At 38.5% G+C, this 21,931-nt stretch overlaps 1 protein-coding gene across 4 annotated transcripts in view; it reads right to left on the reverse strand.

The window, feature by feature from the left end:
• LOC147144116 (myelin basic protein-like) overlaps window positions 1-21,931 on the reverse strand; it is a 62,052-nt gene that overhangs the window by 23,026 nt on the left and 17,095 nt on the right. For 2 of the 4 annotated variants that reach the window (XM_086037864.1, XM_086037863.1), the window contains 3 exons: window positions 15,503-15,561; window positions 12,908-13,015; window positions 4,703-4,799 (listed from right to left, as the gene is read on the reverse strand). In XM_086037864.1, the coding sequence (XP_085893990.1) occupies window positions 4,703-4,799; window positions 12,908-13,015; window positions 15,503-15,547 (250 nt within the window). In that variant the 5' untranslated portion in view covers window positions 15,548-15,561. The remainder of the gene's footprint in view (window positions 1-4,702; window positions 4,800-12,907; window positions 13,016-15,502; window positions 15,562-21,931) is intronic. The other 2 variants (XM_086037866.1, XM_086037865.1) reach the window with 1 other exon arrangement.

Below are 21,931 nucleotides of genomic sequence, written 5' to 3' on the forward strand. Positions count from 1 at the left end.
AAGCAGCATTTTTATAACCACCATATCAATACCAACACTGACTGCATACCAAAATTGACGGACATTCCAACAGCTTCTTTCCCCTTGCTATTAACCTTTAAACATTTGATTCATACATTCAATGTGACACTTTGTTTTTTAATTTTGAACTTCTTTCTTGCAATTGTGTTACAGTACTACATTCATCATTGTACCTTGATATTCCACTCTCCTGATGAGTATTGCTGCACATTTATATTTGTTATCGACTTTGCACATTTGTCTATATGTCCAAAAATGTACATTTTGTCAGGCGTTTAAGACATCTGATTTTTGTCTGCTTTTCAATTTGAAGTGTCTCGATACAGCTCAATAAACTTTACATTGGAAAGAAATAGGAAACTAGAACACTAAAATTACTGCTGTGAAAATAGTATTCAATCATTACATCTGTTGGAGAAAGACACGAGTGAGTGAGTGATAAGTGATAGGAAAGAATATTGACCAAAGGTCAAAGGTTGAATCATTAATTCCCTGACGCGTTATCACGCCTCGTCACATCTGCAGTGACCTACCATATTGCAGATAGCAAAGCAAAACGCAAGGATGAATGGTAAGCGGGTCTGATTTTGAGCATTATAACATTGGACACCACTGTGGATTGAGTTTATATCGTCCTGATCAATGATCAAACCAAGCGACGATAACCTAACACTAGCAACCAATTGGGAGTCGGATCAATCAGACAAAGTCTAACCAGCTAATAACACTGAAAGCACAAGAGACACTCTGCACGTAAAGGCTCGGTTGTTAACAGAAACAAATTGTCACAATCGATTGTTCGTGGACACCAAATATTCAGCCATGCACATATCAGAATATTGACCCGTCTTGAAAATTACACAGCATCACCACTTTGATCTGCATTCAGTGAGTTTGTGTTTGCTTGTTTGTTTTTTTTGTGTCTGTTGTTCAATCAATGCCTTATTAACTCATTCATTTGACATCGAAAGATGAATGTTAGACAATGACACAGCTTTTTCAGTTCAGATTTCATTTTTATGAGAGCTGTAAAGAAGACCTCCCTATAAAACTTTCAAGCTTTTCTCTTCACTTGTTTTAAATATACTGTATTTTGGACTGAAAACAGTCTACGAATAATAATGTAAGAATAGGCTGGTAACATATTTACTTAATCCTGTGAGCGCGCAGCAACTGATACGAGTCAGCAGGGATTCAAGAATTTTGTTTAAACCACAGTCTTAAACATGAGATGTTTTGTAACCAGTCATATGTACTTGTTTTACTTGGAATGCAGCGAGCTCAAAACATATTGTCCCCCACACACAACCCTATGTGATGATGAGCTATTAAGACTGACATTGATTTGCACTGGCAACTGCAACTTGTTTCTGTTTTAGAATGCCCTCCATCAATGGAATATACACTCCACAATCAAATTTGTGCTGAACATGTGTAACTAGCTCTGCCCTTACCTGCTGGTTTGCAGCATTACAAAAGCCCTTCCCATCTGTTTTGTATGGTGCTTTTCCTTGTTAGAGTCAGGAGCCGTGTTGGGAACATTACTTTTTAAAAGTTATAGTTATAGTTATAGTTATAGTTACCCATTACTTGCTCAAAAAAGTAACCGGGTTGTAATCGGATTACTTTAGAATATAAGTAACTAGTTACCAAGTAAAATACCTCTTTTCACTACTCTAAAAAAATTGCTTTATACGAAATTTTGGGTGGCCTAGCCACCCACTCCCCCGAGCAGTTTTCAAAATGAGTAGAATGGCCAGATAACTGTACATAAATGTCAGTATATATTGCACTTAAACTGACAACGTGAGGTATATGCTGCACTTCTAATGGTATCTTTTTTAAAACAAAAGTAAACATTTCAAAAACATAAATACATGTATTTACAATAAAAAAAATCACACTCTCAATGTTAAATAACATGTCAAGTTAACAACCTGTACCTCTATGCGCTGTACTTTGCTCACATTAAAAGTGAACATACATACAACATAGTGTTTCAACTCTGTTGTCTACAGCCGAGTAAAGTAAACTTACAATCTCAGACGCGGTCTTGTAGACATTCTGTGCTTCATGTATCTCTTTCAAAACGTGAAAAGTTAAACATGTATTTATTCACGATAAGCTTTTACATTACATGCCATATTTAACTGCATTTCATTGTTGACATTGACAATACATATGCGCTGTTACGGTCAAGCAAATATGTTCATTTAATTGATATATTGATGACGCAAAGTAATGTTGCTTGTGTGTGCACGCGTGTGTGTCCACTCTTCTCCCATCCGCTCCCAGCTAGTCGAATGTCTCGTCAAATTATACAAATTGTGAACAAAATAATTCACACTCTACTTATTTTTGAGTGTTAGAAGTGCATCACAACCCGTCGCTCTTAAAGCTGGTGGTATAGCTCTGGATTCCGATCAGCAAGGTCCTTGGCCAGGTTGGACGTGTACCCACTTCGAGCCAAGGTCATTTTAAAACAAGGCTTACAGACGCACTTTGTCATGTGGGTTGGCTTGCCATGGCTGTTGGCCATGTACTGTAAGCAAAGTTCCATTTGACACTTAGCGTATCATGCTTTTCAACAAGCAGCAGAGGGGCAGCGAGCGGCGGGGCAGCTTCACTCACTGCTTGATGCCATCTTCCACAGGCAGAAGGAGGCGTGCCACTTAAGGCGCTTCTCACATGTCAGTAGACAGGCGCCATTGCATTCATGTACACTTGTCTTTAAGTAAAAGTTGGTGAGCTGCGTGTTTTTTAGCCGTTTTTGACGCCGAAAAATCACGGTACAATACTGGTACCGGTATCCCGTGCAACACTAGTCACAAATGCACCGTTTGTGTGTCCAAAGTTTTACTATCACCAAAATTGTCCACGTTATGCTTTGTTTCCACTCGATGCTTTAAAAAATGTAGATACCGGCATGTTGCTTATGCATTATGTTGAATGTAAAAAAAACTATGAAGAACAATACAAACATACTTGATTTTCTTCATGTGGCCAAATGCATTTGAGAAATAGGAGCCTACTGCAGTGCAAACCTCAGAATTTTTTTTGATTCGGTGTAGTAGCCATGAGCCAGTGTAAATCAAGTATTTTTTGGTATCAAGTGCTGCCCCAAATAGAACAGAAACTCAGCAAAATATGTATATTTCAACTAAAAAAAAATGAAGAAATGACAGAAACATGTATTACAATTATTTAATTTGAAGTCCTATATCGTTGACGGTCCATACATCCCCATCGAGGAGCTACATGACTTCCGCAGAGGACGTACCTCGATCAGAGCTCGCGCGCGGAAGCTCATCGATGATCGGTTCTCACACCTCAACTTCTGGGTCACATTCAATGTTTTGAGGAGTGAGGAGCTAGGAACATTGCAATTACGAGACATGAGATGAGCCCTTTTTGTTGAGCCAGAGTGCATTAGGATTACGCAGTAGTCCTAAACTAAATTAATTTTAATGCATCACGTTTAACGTACAATAATGATAACAGCGTTTCAACTACAGAAAAAAATATTAGCTAGATTACCCCGTTAACTTGTTAAGGCCGGGAGCACATTTCTGCGTTTCTACCACTAAAGCCGGGAGCGCTGTTGCGCGTTTCAACCTTTAAAGCCGATATACACGTCACAGTGTCATGACTCCTCGGAGGATGTCGGTAATGAAAAAGACGACACGCTTGTGGACTTTGAACCAGTGGAACTTGAGATATGGTTAAGATATATGTTTATATACAATGACGATATTGATGTCTTTGTAACAGAAGAGGATGGTATTTACCACTCGATTTTTAAAAATTAAAAATAGTGCTACTCTTGCACTGATAAAAAAAATGTTATTTTTGCATCTTCGATTGAAGCAGTAACGATTAATAAACTTGGGCTGATTTGAAAGCCACACGTCTAAGATTTCAATTTCTTTTGGAAATTCTGTTTTTGTCTGCTACCCAAAGACGACCTTAGGTTTTAGAGAGCTCTTTAGCCAGGCGCTTTAGGCCTTAATAGGTTAATGAAAAAAAAAAAAAAAAAAAAAAAAAAATCAGAGTTACCTAACGCCGTTTATTGCCAACATTGGTCGGGAGTGTGCAAGCGTCTATCCCAGTTGACTCTGGTTGAAGCAGTGTACATATGGACTGGTGTCCAGCCAACGGCATGGGACATAAGGACAAGCAAACATTCACCCTCACATTCATACCAATAGACGAATTAAGAGCCTTCAATGTAGCCTATGTAACATGCATATTTCTGGAATGTGCGAGAAGTCTGGACCAAGAAAACCCATACAAGCATTGGGAGTACAAGCAAACTCTACAAAGGAAGGCCAAAGCTAAAAGCGCTACACACTTATTCAACACTGCTCTTTTTTTTTCTTTTTTTTTTTTTTTTTGTAAATCAATACATCCATCATGTCGTACATAAGAAAATTGTCACTTTGGAAATTGTTGGAAATTTTACAGACAAATAAAGAAAGCAAGAGTAGATAAAATGCGATCACATTGGTGGGGTAATCTTTTTTTTTTAATTCTAGTTTGATTGTGCTTCCTGTAACAATTTTATAGCAGTGTTACTATGAGATACACCAAAAAATGTGAACAGTACAGCTCACTTTTTACATGCTGGCCCTTGCACCAGTAGATATGCAAACGCAAACTTAAATGTTGATTAATCTCTTACCAAAGACTTCATCTTGCGTTTCAGGCTCTTCTGCTTCTGTGATTGCTGCTGCTGCTGGTGGTGGTCCTCTCTCATCTTTGGTCTCCGGTGATAAGGCCTGTGGGATACAAAAACAGGTTTTGGTGAGTTACCATGGAAACAGCAGAGCAGGATCAATGGTGAGAAACAAAGTCACACCCACTTGATTGATTTGCTTTTTTTAAATAGCAAAGAATTGTACGTGTTGTTTTGTCAATGTACTGTTGTGCTACATCTTAACCTTTATACATTTACTGTAGATTGAAAAATTGTTTCTGGGATATTTGGGGCTTTTCTCTGCAATTTTTAAGTAAGATTAAAAAATAGATTAATTAGATCAATTAAAGGCGGATGACTGGTTAGCACGTCCGCCTCACAGTTCAGAGGTCGTGGGTTCAATCCGGCCTCCCTATGTGGAGTATGCATGTTCTCCCCATGCCTGCGTGGGTTTTCCCCGGGTACTCCGGTGTCCTCCTACCAAAAACATGCATGCTAAGTTGATTGGACACTCTAAATTGCCCCAAGGTGTGATTGTGAGTGCAGATGTTTGTTTGTCTCTGTGTGCCCTGCGATTGGCTGGTAACCAATTCAGGGTGTCCCCTGCCTACTGCCCGAAGACAGCTGGGATAGGCTATAGCACGCCCGCAACCCTTGTGAGGATAAGTGGTATAGATAATGGATGGATGGATAGATCAATTAATTTGCACTAGACACCATTTTAACCTGTCCTGTGTTGACTTAGAAACAGCTTTAATTTTTTTCTTCTTTTTCTTGTCTTTCTTTTCCTCCCATTTTTTTCCCATCCAACTTCCTCATGTGTTCACAACTTGACCAGCTCACCTGCGAGGCTCGAATCAGGACGGACTCCTTAGAGCTCAGCCCTCCTGAGACAATCAGTGAGTCCATCATTGGCAAAATTACCAGTATACAAAACCAAATTAGTACTTAAAATTGAGTTTAAAAGGGTTAATGTGGAAGTCAACGCAAACATTTTTTTTTTTCAAGAATATGTTCTAGGCAAGCCCACTAGTTGAAATGGGGCATTCTTATAAATATTGCGTTTGTGGAATGGCTCAGATTCAGAAAACAGATAAGCCGCGATTGGCCGTTGTGAGCAGTTGTGATGTCATTTTCAGTCGACAGAAGACAAAATGGCCGCCCCCAGAGATGGCTAACAACGAGTGCATTTTGCAATTATCTTATAATCCACAAATGCAAAATTAATCAGAATGTGTTTCAACTAGTGGGCCTGCTGGGAACATATTCTTGAAGAAAATATGTTTGGGTTGACTTCCGCTTGAAGTTAGTCACGGATTTGCGTGTCCATCTTTTCCGAAAGGTAAAGATGGACATCTTGTTCCAAGATAGTCAATGTTTAATTGTTTATATTGTTTTATTATATTTTATCCTATTAAATTATCATTCTTTGCTACTCTCTCCACCGTAGTTAGTTTTCTTATGACGTATTTCTCCCAATTCCCATGTAGATTTAGAGAATAAATGTTCACATCATAAAACTGCATTGTGTACTGTGTGTGTTTAAATAAAAGTTACCATCTCTGCTTCAAAAACTAACTCAAAACTCTAACTGTAGCAGCCTTCTAATCAAAGATTAGATTTTCAGAATTTTATTTCATCTGTTTAAGCCTTTTAAATTTAATAAAGAAAACAATGTAATGCCCCAAGTGGTGGTTAAGTGTACTGCAGGCAGTAAAATTCAGCCGCTGTTAATTAAATAATTATTACCCATTATCGCTACACTGCTTAATTTTTATTCCCCAAATGGAGTATTAATAATAAAAAAAAAAAACGTGTTTAGACTAGTGAGGTCACATAGAACATGTTATTGTAAAGAATATTTTTAGTAGACTTCCCTTTTAAACATCGGTAATCCCTTTTTCCAAACAATGCAAAACGGTATCAGCCATTGGTGACAACCCACTGAAAAGTGACTATGCCGCTGCTCCTAAAGATACAGCACCTGATTTAGTGCAAAATTTACAATAAGTTAGGTGCTACAGGAAGTGAGGTATCACATGACCCTGGCACATGTCAAGCAGAAAAGGAAGATTAATCTTGCCAATTATTCCATTTATCCTAAGAGCCTTGCATTATGCTGTGCTCTTTGCTTGTGACCTCTCAGCTCAGAAATTATGCCAATTTGTACCTGGATCTGAAAAAATATATGAGTGTACATTTTACCCTTGATCCTTGATAATACGATATAACACATTTCACAACAGCTGCAGCTGTAACAAAGCACTTTACATTTAACAAAAATAGCAATAATACAACAACAAAGACAATAAACGCAAAAAATTAAAACACAAATTATTACAGGCATATTCAGTAGACACCGGAAAACAGCAGAACAGTGTCAGTCTCACACGTTTTAAAAACGTACAGGGGCGTGGCCTAACATTTAATGGAAGATCCTTTCAGAGGGAAGGACCGGCATCTGAAAAGGATCGATCCCCTCTGAGGCTCCGCTTAGAACTCTGCACCTCCAGTAGCGTCTTGTCCGCAGACCTGCGGCACCAGGAAGGTGCTTAGGGGTGGAGGAGTTCATTTTTAATTTGTATAAGTACCAAGTCCTCCATGATAGTGACCATAAGCAGCACTCTTGTACCTGTTGTCTTAAGACTCATGTATGCTCTATGTTAGATATGCATACAGAGAAACATATTGCAAACGTCAGGCCAAAACCTTCCATGTCAAAATGTGGTCAATTTCATATTTGTCACAATTCCATACTATTGGTCAGTCCACACCTGTCTGTGTGTTTGCTATGTTTAGTGGCTCGCCATTCTCTTCGCTTTAGATCACAGAGTGTTCACCGAATGTGCTGAAACTACGACCCCCTCAACTGTTAATGTCAATGTCAATGAAATACCTCTACTGCAACCAGGAAAAAATTGAGCCTTCTTCATCTAGCATATTTCTTGCCTACGCATGTTTGAAAAATCCAACATGAAAGTTCAATGAATCCTTCGAACAGATTGAAATGCAAGGGATCCTCTCATGGGATCCTACAAATTCAGGAAAATAACTCATATTGAAGGAGCTTTTGAAATGAGAATGCTCCAATTCACCTCTGTGAAGGATGTGCCTCCTGTATTGAGATGCACACCAAGAGCAAAAAGGCAGGTACAATACAGTATAAGATGTTATACTATTGCTTGAAATGAAGTTAAATTGTCAAAATTAACATCATTACTAGAGGTGTGCACAATGTCATGCTTTCATTGTAGAATGTTAACGATCATGTGTGTTTCAACCAATCTCAAATGTGTTGGGTAATAGTGAATAATGAATTTCACAACCACTCAAGAAATTATTCAAATTGGGCTTAATTCAGGCAAACAATGTTGACATGACCATGTTATTATTTTTAAATAAGAATCAGTTGGCTTGAGTCAGGTCTCTCCCTTATACAGTAACACATAACTTGGAAGGTGCATCGCAGCTGCAATAAAATATTTAATTTACTCCTACCACTGGATGGATTCATAAGAATTACATAACATAATATAGATGATAAAGATGATATAAATGCGCACAGTGTAGTCGTGCTAAAGTAATGTTTGTACAGTCTGTGGGAAGGAATATATGCAACTTGCAGATCTCATCTGGGCATGCATGAGAATCAAGTTAAAAAAAAAAAAAAGACTACCAAACATGTTTGAATGTTGGTGCAAAAAATAAATAAATAAACATTGCAAACCTCCACCACAGTTACTTAACGCATTTAGGCCAGTGTATTATCGTGTTTCTACCACTAGAGCCGGGAAGCACAGTTGCATATATCTACATTTACGGCCTGGAAAGCGAGTACGTATTTATTATTTGTATTCATTTCTAACCCATTCTCGGTCTCTTAGCCAATCAAATGCATCAGAATATACACGAGACCGTGTTGTGAGCCTCGTAGGATATCCTGGAATTTTTTTCAAGCAGTAACGGAGAACACAGTTTCTGGCAGCAAAGCTGAATGAGCATATTGGAGAAGAGCTCCTCTTCTGCTGCACAGTGTGACAGAGGATGGAGAGGATGTGGATAATTGCCCATGATGGAAACAATTTGCTCAGTGATCTCTGCTCTGGTCCCTCACTGACTCAAACGTCTCCAGCTTCAGTCCTATGGTGTCACTGGCCTTCTGAATGATAGGCTATGTATCAAAAGAAAAACAAACCGCCAAATACCGTATTGGCCCGAATATAAGACAACCCTGATTATAAGACGACCCCCTCTTTTTCAAGATTCAACTTTGAAAAAACATTTTTCGAACACCATATTAATTTTTATACAGAAAATAATTACAGTACATCTGAAACAAATGATTATAACAATATATTTGAGAGAAAGGGCATGTTATTTTGCCTCATTCAAATCTTAATATCTGAACATTTAAATATGTCAACTAAAGTGCAATCCCATTCGTAAATGAATGGCTTCTGGTTTTTGAAATGTAAATAAACCAATCTATTGTGATCAAACAACAAAATTGAAATAGCTGCATTAACCATCAAAGTGAAGTCTAACTGTAACTGTAGTCTTGAAACAAATCTGAATAAGGAAAAACATTGCAATAAAATAATGCAAACTGGTTTAACTTGAGAGTAGCTGAGATCTATCATGACGGAACATTACTCCTCACAAACAATTATCTGCCTCGCTGTGCTCAGTGTCGCTGTCCTTAATCCCATCCTCTGGCTCCTCCCATAGCACGTCATCCTCACGTGACAGAGGTTGCTTTGGCCTGCGGAGTCAAGTTCAGCATTCGCTTCAATGATATCTGGCGCCATCAAGCGCCGTAAATGGGCATAATCTCTAGACCTCGAATGTAAGACGACCCCAACTTTTTCAGTCTTATTTCAATGCAAAAAACACTGTCTTATCTTCGGGCCAATACGGTAAATAAACACATAAACGTAAATACATAAATAAATTACTATTAAGTAATTGTTGACAATCTTGATCGCCGATGTCATCATGACTAGTCGACTAATCTTAGCAGCCCTAATATGCATGTAGAGAGCTGACTGACGGAATGTAAGGACGGATGCGCTTTGAAAGGATGAGGATGGACAGGGTCGGTGGACGATTATTTTTATGAATAAGGACGGAGGGTCGAGGACGGAAGGGTGCGCAGGTCACGGACGGAGGACAGACCGGCAAAATAGGGTAAAGTGCCTTGATTGAATAAAGTTCATTCTGTCTCATTTAAAAGTGAAATTAATGACTACCTAAAAACCTGTCTGAGAACCAACGATTTCAGGGTAAAGTGCCCATCCCTGTCAAACATAGATCACAATTATCTACGAGGTATTTTTGCTCGTTTTCAATCTGTTTTGGTAATGTGACCCATGACAATCATCAAGTGGAGAAAATATATTTCCTGTTTGCTTGCACTACTGTCACAAGTGGACATCAAACTTAAAGCAGTGCATACAGTATGTTTTGTTTGGACTTAATAAAGGCTGCCAGACCGTGGATGGGCCGGACGCGGGCTTTATTTTGCCGATCAGTTGTCTAAATCTTTAAATTCAGCCGTGAGAGTGGCGGGTCGGTAAAAAAAAAAAAAAAAAAAGAGCACCAAACACCAACCTCTGATGCTCATTTGAGAAACATACCAAAATTCATATGTGCATCCCTGAACCTAACAGTACAGTTATTTTTAAGATGTCCGTGTCACAACACAACCCACCCAGACAGCCAGGAAAAAGTCAAGTGGGTTGGTCACAATGCTCACATTTTGAACAACAGCAGAGTGTCAAGCTGGGCCTTAGGCTCCCTCATCTGGAGAGTTCATATGTCATTTTCAGTCGGTTTTCTTATTTTGTTTCAATATTTAGTTTCCTACTGAGATTTATTATTTGGATTACAGTTTATAATTAACTTTCACACTCCCTGCAGCAGTGGTGAATCCCTCCCTTACAAGAATGGTCAGGCCAATGTAATTCATCTGATAAAACGCGGTAGGCAATCCGACACCCCGGCCTTGTATTCTAAGTGATCGACACTGGAGAAACTTGACTAGTAAAATACACTGCTTTTACCGCAGTATGTTTACCATCTTAGTAGTATTACAAGAGGCACAGGCAGTCTGAATGCACAGTGGCCCAATGACCTCACGCCACATCCTCAAGTACAGTACATGCCGATGCTGAGACTGCAGAAAATCAAATCATTTTTACAGCAACTCAGCAGGAACCATCTTGAAGTGATGTGTCACAATAAGGCGAGTGTGCAATGCTATGTTGACTATCTCTCCTCTGAAGAAATACTGTACGGGAGCAGTTGTTATTTAATACATTCCAATGAGACCAAATCCTCCAGAGAGCTAGAAAACTACTAACTGAAAGAAAGCTAGTTTTGAAGTGTGAAAAGGGAGTGATGTTACACCCTTCCAAATTGGAAGGGATATCGCAAACCAGACCTAACTAGCACAAAAACACAACCTGTGTCACTCGGTCATGCTCTGTTTCTATCCGATGGTTGCTATGACTACCAGTTGTTTTGCAAGAGAACTATCGACTGATGTTACTATCGTGAAGCCAGAAGGAAACAAATGAGAAACTGAGATATACTGTATACCGAGCAGCTGCAACTTTATGGCCACTTGCACAATATAATGACATCCAATACAAGATCTACAGCAAATATTCCACTTTTAGAAAGAGAATAATGTACTGTACAGTTTGATTAATGCTCTAAGAGATATTTACTTAACAATATTACTATATTACATTTTGTATTGTCTATAATGTTTCATTTTATTCTGGCTGTGGTTTTCTCCAGCTGCCATCAAGCCTCCCCAAGACGGTTTGCACTTGACACAATCTGCTGCTTTTAACAGAAGTATTTTCATCCACCCATCCATCCAATGTACCGCTTATTCTCATTTGGCTCACGGGTTGGCACAAATAGACAAATAACCATTCACACTTACAAACATTGTAGAATGTAGAGTCTTCAATGAACCTACCTTGGGAATGTTGGAGGAAACTGTAGTACCCAGAGAAAACTCACGCAGGCATGAGAAGAACATGCAAAGGCTAGATTTGAACCCACAACCTCTGAACTATGATGCTAAACAGTTGTCCACCGTATTTTCCGCCAAATGAAAGGATGAAATGAGACATGTTTGGACTTCCCTTTTCCCAATGCACTGACACAATCCCTTTGTTTATTAAGCTTCAGCCAGGCAGCCAAATATAAGCAGAACTGCAAAGTCCGCAAGGAAAATGCTTTTGGCTGACATCTTTTTCTTTTTTTTCCCTCCCTTCTCACAATAACCCACACAACAACGAGCCTGTAACCTTTACAAAGCTGAGAAGCATCTCACCTGTAATGGCCCACACTCATTATAGCTTCTCTGATTTTGAAAGGCTGTGACAATAACAACTTAAGCAAGGCTCTGGTTAATTACATAATGTCCTTAAATTGCATGTGTTCCAATGTCCCGTTTCAAACTGACCCCGACACACTCACACCTACATCATCAGCGTCTGGCCTGTCATGTCCGCAGCTAACGAAACAGAACGATGTTGCAAAGGTCTCGCTCAAAAATACAGTGTGCATGCAATTGAGACAGAAACTACAATTTTTCTGTCAAGGCCGATGCACACAAGAGAACCTTCATTGGTAAATCAAAGTGCCGACTGTGAGTTGTTCAAAAACGTATGTAATCATCATGAGAAATATAATCTTCAGTTTGATACAAAACATTAACCCTTATGTAAGCAAACCTTCTATTTAGACACCCAGTTCAAAGCAGCTACTGATCCATACTGAACCCTCCAAGTATAATTAATTAGTACTCAAACAGTTCTTGCTGCCCACCCGCTGACACAAGTCTTTGACAGAAAGAAATTAACCCATCACAAACCATAACTGCTTACAGATGCAATTAACAATTAATCCAGCCCGATGTAGCGAAACACTGACTAAAATAATAAAAATCTAAAATAATAAGAAGAAGAACAATAAGAATGACACAAACTTCCACATTGTCTTATTTCTGTGGTAAATACACACCAGAGATAACGTGCCTGAGGCAAAATTTTAAATAATCAACCAGGCTAGAAACTGGTGAATTTGAGTTGTTTTACTTGGGACATTTCAAACAACAGTATGCATCCAACAATTTGTGAAGGCCCCTTTGGGTTCCAGTATGACATATACCTGTACAGCAGGTTTAGATGAGTTGAGCTGGGATGGATTTGAATGGTTAAGCCCTGATTCCATCAAACCCCTTTGGGATGAACTGGAAGAGACTTTCCAAGCCTGGCCCTGTCAAGCAACATAAGTGATGTGACCCCAAAAATGTTCTTCTGATTGAATAGTTAACTTCCACACACTCCGAGATCTACATGGAGATTTCCATTGATTTTCAATTCCTGGTTAGTATTGACCACTTCACAGGAATGACAAATGAAGTTAGACGTCGTCGTTGCACGTTCATCCCGTGAGGTGCAAACCATGCGTTTTATCATCCTATTTTTGCCAACGTCATGGACAAAATAATCCATTAATCATAATTAGTGATCCTCGGAGTTTCTCCGACGCTGTTGGTGTTTACGTCGCCACTTCACGCATACGAGTGAAGCTGACTGGGTTGCCAGATTGGCGTGAATGAACAAAATCCCTACTTTATTTCTTGCTTTCTTTCCTAAAAAGGCAAACTGTGTTCAAATGCAAATTTAAAACTATAAACAAGATGACTTGTGAAGTCATGTAGTTCAAGTCGAAGTCAAATCGAGTAACTTAGATATCAAGTCTCAAGTCAAGTCAAGTCATTGCCATGTTTTGGCATCAAGTCTTAAGTGCTAAAAATAGCAACTCGAGTCTGACCCTAGTCAAGTTATATGACTCAAGTCCCCAATCTCTGTAAAATGGGTACACAGAGAAGTTCTTGTAACAGCTTCAAAAGGTTGTCAATCTGCATTGTTTAGAGCACAGGTGTCAAACTCAAGGCCCGGGGGCCAGATCCGTCCCGCGACATCTTTTTATGTGGCCCGTGAAGGCAAATCATGTGTATTGACTTGATGTGTTTCTTTGAAATTGTCCTCACTGTTAACACAACATATGAGATGTTGCAAGCATTTGTTACAAATTCCTCCTTTAAAATACATTGAAAAACAACTGAACAAACTATTTACTGGCTTCTGATTTCAAAACTAGTAGTTATCCATCAATTTGTTGGGTATATGTGATATAAGGCGATCATACATTTGTATGGGTTCACAGTCAAAACAGCCCTCCGAGGGACACCACAACTATGATGAGGCCCGCGACAAAAATGAGTTTGACGCTCCTGGTTTAGAGGATAATGTAAAGAGTGCATAATGGGCAGGGCTGTGGACTGCCCCAAAACGGACTGCATTTTGCCCATGAAAGTTGAGAGTGCAAGTAAATTTTCTAGCAACTCCAACATTTGCGACCAGTGAATTTGCGGATTTTTTTTTTTTTTTTTATTATTTGTCAATATATTTTGTTGACAAACTCCTGCTCCACACTTCGGCCAATTTATCTATAATGTGTGGAAATGTGAATACTTACACATGTTGATTTACAGTATGTGCCCCCAAAATTTTACATTAAGGGCCACGGTGGTCCTAGTAAAAAAAAAATTAGTCTGGAACCCTGGCACTGGGTGTTAGCAACCCATTAAGTAGCCACATGCAGATTGTCTCCATCTTCAATCATAGCTACTTGTATAGCATCAGTATTATCATGCATTGTACAGTCACATGAGTAAAATTAATTTTACTTATAAGAGATAGGATAAAGGCGGCACGGTGGCCGACTGGTTAACACGTCCGAGTCACAGTTCAGAGGTCGTGGGTTCAATACCGACTCTGGCCTTCCTGTGTGGAGTTTGCATGTTCTCCCCGTGCCTGCGTGGGTTTTCTCCGGGAACTCTGGTTTCCTCTCACATTCCAAAAATATGCTTGGTAAGTTGATTGGACACTCTAAATTGCCCTTAGGTGTGATTGTGAGTGCGGATGTTTGTCTCTGTGTACCCTGCAATTGGCTGGCAACCAATTCGGGGTGTCCCCCGCCTACTGCCCGAAGACAGCTGGGATAGGCTCCAGCACGCCCGCGACCCTTGTGAGGATAAGCGGTATGGATAATGGATGGATGGATGGAGATAGGATAAATTTGTTCCCTCTTCATTTTTTGACACAAAGTGTACGTATTATTTTTAACCATAACAATAAGTAACCTTTTTGTTCAGCTCAATGCAAGCAAGCTCTAATATTCTCTGTTCAGAATTGTAAAACAGGGGTGTCAAACTACGGTCCTCAGGGGCCACCCTCCTGCATGTCTTAGAGGTTTCCTCCTGCAACACACCTGATTCAAACGATCGGAATCGGGATCAGGCCCCTGCAGAACTTGCTGATGAGCTGATCATTTGAAACAGGTGTGTTGTAGAAGGGAGAGATAGAAAACTACACCTGTGTTAAAACGACAGAGTATGCATTCAGAATTCAGTGAAATTGGGTGTTCCCTTTGTAATAGGTGGTCAAATCTATTAAGTGTTAAGTAGATTTTATTACAGATTAGTCAAGTGGAAATACAAAAATGGATCTTGAAAAAAACAATACTTTTTTTCCCCCACTGTGCTCTATTATTTTAAGGGATTCGAAAAGTTGACTACAGTGAGTAAATTAGTGGGAATGAAGGAGCATGACTGCTTGTCCACAATCAGTCCAAACTCCAACTAATAAAAGCGAATGTTCACACAGGCACAGCAGCACCTTGAAGAATTCGTACCTTGTTGTCTGATGGTGACTCTCTCTTTCCAAGACGCTGCCCCATGCTGCTGACTGCGGCTGTAAGGAGGAACAAAAAAATAAAAGAACAGTAAAAACCAGGGGTTTATAAAAAGAGTGCCAGAATATTTATGTAAACAAGAAGAGTGATTACTGTATGAACAAAATATGCACATATGTGCTCCAATGAGGATAATTCCACAATGAAAAACAATTTCCTTTGTGATTGCATCCTAGGAATGGATGCAATATCACTTTGTATGTATGTAATATGCTATAAAACACAAGACGCAAATGAGTAGCACTTTTTCCATCAGACAGCTTTGATTCTAGTTAAGTTTTCTACCTGTTTCAATAGCAGTTACACTCTGCTGTGCTGTTGTTTGATTGGTTTGGGTTCATTTAAAACTTAAAACACAAAATGGATTTCTGAAGGGACTAGTGCTTTCAAAAAGAAATTATAAGACAAGATTCATTCTAAAATTAAACTGTAGTAATGGGAAATAGCAATTTGCACCCATGTAAAGAGCCCTCTTATTTGAACATATACATACACTGAACAAAAATATAAACGCAACACGTTTGCTTTTGCTTTTGTTTACAAGGCGCACACGGTATGTTATCTTTTGTTTATGACATGTGTGTTTGTGAATATTACTTTTTAATATTTGGACTGTCTTTTTAGTTTTCACGGTGCTCCATTATAGGAAGCGCATCAGTACGGGGCATGGTTCTTGACCGGAGTGGATACATTTGGGTTGAAAAAAGTACTTTTATGGAATGGATGAATCAATACATGGTGTCTATATACACAAGCAAGCCACCCAAAATATAAAGCAAAACCTCTAGCTAATTACACAAGGCGGAAAAAAAATACAATTACCAAAGGGTGGTTGTTCAATTAAGTGCCGTACTCAAACTTAATATTTGGGTAAGGCATAGAAAGATGTCACAGAGACTAAATGTGAGGCCACATAGCCAGTTTCACTAAAGAGCTGGGGCGGAGCCATGGGGTGGGCCTGGGTGTGCACAGGCCCACCCACATTGACAAGACTGCCCACCCAGTGAGACTCCTGAAAAAAAGATATACTTTTACATTTTTAGTCAATAATAAAATTATTTTTGAATTTGTGTTTTTTTATTTTATTTTGCTGAATATTAAGAATGATATAATTGTGGTTGTCTAAGGAAGATCTGAACTTCATATTATTCAGATTGTCATTTTACTTGAATATATGACGTATCGGGACAGTGCGAGAAATATTCAGGCCCACCCTGATTTTAAGGCCCACCCGTTAGCCACATTCTGGCTCCGCCCCTGCTCTAGAGTGTTACACAATCAGAGATGTGATCCTGCAAGGACTTGCAAGAAAAAACTGTTGCATAATATAGTGGAAAAAGGCAGAAAAGGCTGTTGAGTGGTGGGGTTGGGGCGTGGGGATTGATAAAAGCCTACAATTACAATTCTGCAGCATTACTTCTCAAATGAAAAAACACATACGCAAACGCAATTCACCAGCATTTCCTCTCCCACTCAGTGTCCTGTGATTTAGAAAGCCATAGGAGAGGTGTTTAAAACATGCAGCAGGAGCAATGTATTTTCCCAGTTTAACCTTTTGCAGGGAATTGTCGCTATATCGCAGTTCAACTTTCACTGACTTTTATGGATTTTTTTTTTTTTTTGGGGGGTGGTTCATATACATAGATTAATACACAGGTAACTCTGAATTTAATTCAGAATAGATTCAATTCAAATTTTATTTCTATAGCACCAAATCACAACAGAAATTGTCGCAAAGCACTTTACTTATGGAGCAGTTCTACAACCACACTCATCACACATTAAGAGACCAACCCGGCATATATGCGCAACCTACTTCCACATTTGGCAAAACCATTTCCTCCACGCCCAGGTAAATGGCGGTGGGCCCCAGACATGGATCCTGCAGGAACTTTAAAAGTCTATGACAGTCTTGTCTTCTTTAAACACAAGATGTCATCACAGGAGCACCAACAGATGACAATATCCAATGTTTAAGCTTCGTTTTCGTTTACATGTATCATATTTGTATAAATGCTATACATGTATTTAACATTTCTACAAAGACGTCTCCAACCACAAAGAATTTTTTTTGCAAATTCCACTTCAAACAATTGTGTCATCAGCCCATTGTCCCACAGGAAGCCGAGGATCATGTTTTATAAAGCAAATGAAAATATACTAAAAATATAATATGATATAATATAATATAATATAATATACAGTGTTGGGCAAGTTACTTCCAAAATGTAATTTATTACATATTACTAGTTAATTGCATGTGAAAGTAATCCGTTTCTTTACAATATTACTCTATTTGTAGAGTAACGCGTTACTCAAGTTTGTTACTTTTTTTTTTTTTTTTTTTTTTTTTTTTTTTAAATCGGGGATTCATTTATTTAATAATGATTTCAATACCTTAAAAGGAAAATGCAAAATTTGCTGTCATACTCTAGCTGGTAAAGTTAACTTATGAGCATATTTAACTATATAGTGTGGTCTATAATATTAAATGTTTCGACTCTATGATGTGGTGGGACATCACTACCTTTGATCAATATTTGTATCAATAAGATTTATTTTTTAAATATAAATATTGGAACTGATATTTTGTCCAGTAAATAAATAATCACAGACTGTAAACCACAAATGAAATTATCATTATTCTCAAATTAATTTACACACTGGGGGCTGCATGGCTCAGTGGTAGAGTGGTCCTTTCCCAACCGGCAGGTTGTGAGTTCAATCCCCGGCCATTGTGACCATGTTGAAGTATCCTTGAGCAAGAGACTGAACCCCCAGTTACTCCCGATGCTGCGTCATAAGGAGGTAGATGAGGTACAGTGTGAAGCACTTTGAGTACCAAAAGTAGAAAAGCGCTATACAAGTGACAGTCCATTTGCCATTTACACACAAATAATAGTGATGCATAACATATAATTGAGAATTGGTCTAACAAGATGGATAGGTAGAACTTTATATTTGAGTATTGCTGGAAGTAATACCTTACAATCAAGTGATGTTGTGAACTGCTCTACTTGCTAAATTATGTCAACATATGTATTATGGTCCTGAAATTTGTAACGCGTTACCAGTCTCAGTAACTGTAATAATAGTACAAAAAAAAAAAATCGGAGTAACACGTTACATTACGTCGTTACTGCCTAAATGTAATGCATTACTGTAGTGCGTTACTTTTGTAACACGTTACCCCCAACACTGATAATATAATATAATATAATATAATATAATATGTAGACTTGAAGCAGATGTAACGCCTCCTCTACTTTTGATTCAACAACAAAAATGGAACAAATGTATTTTTTCCTCCTCAAAATTCTACACAACACCCCATAATTCAATGAAAAGTTTTTTCGTAAATTTATTTTAATAATAAAAAAGTAACACATCACATATATAGTATGTTTTATGAGCTTTATAAGGTCCCTGTCCCCCATGGTTCCAAAATAATTATTCCTTTCCAGGTTAACAATGTCAGTTTGGTGAAAAAGTGACGAGGACTATCAATGCAACCAAGAGAAGAGGCCAAGAAGTAGATGTCGGCACAGTGATCAGTCAGCTTGTAAATGTCTGGTGAGAAGTACAGCTCCTCCACTGAGAAAAGCCTGAGGGCTCCCACTGTTGCTCTGAAACATCAGCGTTACTGCCTGCTGTCTCCCCGCTTTATTAACACAAGCAATACTTATTGCAATGTTTACAATGGACCCGTTTTATTATTAACATTATTACTACAGTCGTCGTATTTGTTCGTTTAGTTCGCTGGTCCCCCGCCGCACTAAGGCCTGCATGTATGAAGGAGAGTAGCGGCAGAATAAATTATGGCAGTTATAAATAAATTATTTTATCACCGTTAGTATGCATGAACATGGAAAATGTAAAACTGTGGTTTAACATTAAACCTGGAGAGAGAGTTGTAAGCACAAAGGTTGAATAGCGTATTCTGTGGTGTAAATATGACAGATTTCCTGGTGTAACAGACCCAACCAAGGGGTGGCTTTAAGGAGTGGAATAAAACAATTTTCAATTCCAATCCAGTGGATGTCTCAGAACTGTGCCTTCTGTTTCGAGGATACTGACATCAATTGGTTAAATAAAAATCAAGTTAAATGATGTTTAAATTACTCTGGTGTATTTGTCCATTATCCAAGAGTTCCTCGTCAAACAGAGACAGTGCCATGCATTAAACTGTTGTGTTTTTGGGATTCTATTTTTTCGCACTTGTAGTTCTACAGTACTTTAGAAATTATGAAAATTCCTTGAATTCTGTGATAATCTTTCAAATGTTAATCCGGTACTTAATTTACATGAACCCCTCCCCATGTTTTTAGTCTTTTGTGGCGTGCTTTTGTCACAGTAACTTAAGGATCAAACAAACAAAGCCTGCATACTTTTAATAATGAACTGTACAAGGCCAAACAACTCCAACTAGGTACTGTATCTGAAATGATCAACAAGAATGTCAACAACTCTCTCACACTGTTTATGATAGATAAACGTACGAATCCTCCTAAACAGATAAACCAAGAACTCTTCTGCACTGAGAAATGCAAAAAATGTGCCAACTTCTTTAGCGAGAATATCAAAACCATTAGAAAAAAAATTAACACTGCGCAGACAAACGGGAAAACTAACCTGTGTCTAAAACACAGAAATAACTTGAATGTTATGTCACAATTTAATATGGCTGATTTAAAAATCTTCGAAGAAACAGTTCAGCATTTGAAATCAACAACATGCACTCTGGTCTGGACGTGATACCATCTGAATTAAAAAAAAAAGTTTTAACCTCAGTAGAAAGTGATCTCCTACAAATGGGTAATAGCTCACTGGCATTAGGCATTTTTCCAAAGTCACTAAAAATAGCTGCCATTAAGCCACTCCTAAAGAAAATGACTCTCTGTGCCTCTTTGATGATCAACTATAGACCTGTTTCTAACCTCTCTTTTATATCCATGGTTCCTGAGAAAGTCATATTTAACCAGCTGAGAGACTTTCTGAATAAAAGTGAAATTCTTGATACATTTCAATCAGGCTTCCAAGCACATCACAGCACGCGGGACCTCAGTGCTGCATTTGATACCATAGATTACAACATCATGTTGGATAGGCTGGCAAAACTGGATTGGTCTTTCTGGAACAGTCCTTCATTGGTTTAGGTCCTATTTAGAAGGCCGGAGTTATTTTGTTACAATTGGCAGTTATGAATCTGAGCAATTGGCCATGACTTGTCGTGTGCCCCAGGGGTCAGTTCTTGGTCCTCTTTTGTTGACCTTGTATATGCTTCCTCTGGGTCAAATAATACAGAACTTAAACATTAATTATCACAGCTATGCAGATGATACACAACTTTGTGTCCGTGTCAACATATACGACTGTAGCCCGACGGACTTACTGTGTCAGTGTCTGGAGCAAATAAACACCTGGATGAGATAGAATTTTCTCAAATTAAATGAAGACAAAACTGAAATCATTCTGTTTGGCAGTAAAGCGAAGAGGCTCGGTATTAGTAAACATCTTGAGACACGGGCTCTTAAAACCACCGATCAAGTCCGTAGCCTTGGAGTGATAATAGACGCAGATCTGACTTTCAACAGCCACATCAAAGGAGTCACCAAATCAGCTTTTTACCATTTGAAAAACATCAACAGAATTAAGTTTTCTCTCCCAGAAAGACTAGGAGAAACTCATCTATGCGTTCATCTCTAGTAGAACGCCACTGTACAGTACTGGCCTTTTAACAGAACTTTCCAAAAAGAGCATTAAACAGCTGCAGCTCATCCAGAACGCTGCTGCTAGAGTTTTGACCAGGACTAAGAGATCTGAACACATCACAGCAGTTTTAAAGTCTCTACACTGGCTTCCTGTCACACAGAATAGTTTTTACAACTCTACTGATTGTTTACAAATCCCAGAGCGGTTTAGGCCCAGAATACATACATGATATGTTCAAAGAATATAAACCCAGCAGGGCCCTTAGATCCAAGGACTCAGGTCAGATAGTCTAGACTAAACATGGGGAGGCAGCATTTAGCTGTTATGCTGAAAAAAAAGTGGAACAAACTGCCAGTGGAGATTAAATTTTCACCAAATGTAGACACTTTTAAACCCAGGTTAAAAACATTTCTGTTCTCATGCGCCTATGCATGAAATCTGCACTGTATTTTTTTAGTTTATTTTTCATGTTTTACTTATCTTGCGTTTAATCATTTTAATCTGATTATTCTACATGATTTTGATTTTTGTAATTCTTAATGTTTTATTTTTCTTTCTGCAATTCTTTTGATGTTTTATGAAAAGCAGTTTGAATTGTCTTGTGCATGAAATGTGCTATACAAATAAACTTGCCTTGCCTTATTCAGTAAGCCACCC

Source organism: Filicampus tigris, chromosome 8 (assembly GCF_054856515.1).
Source record: "Filicampus tigris isolate MCC_2025a chromosome 8, RoL_Ftig_1.0, whole genome shotgun sequence".
Lineage (NCBI taxonomy): Eukaryota > Metazoa > Chordata > Actinopteri > Syngnathiformes > Syngnathidae > Filicampus > Filicampus tigris.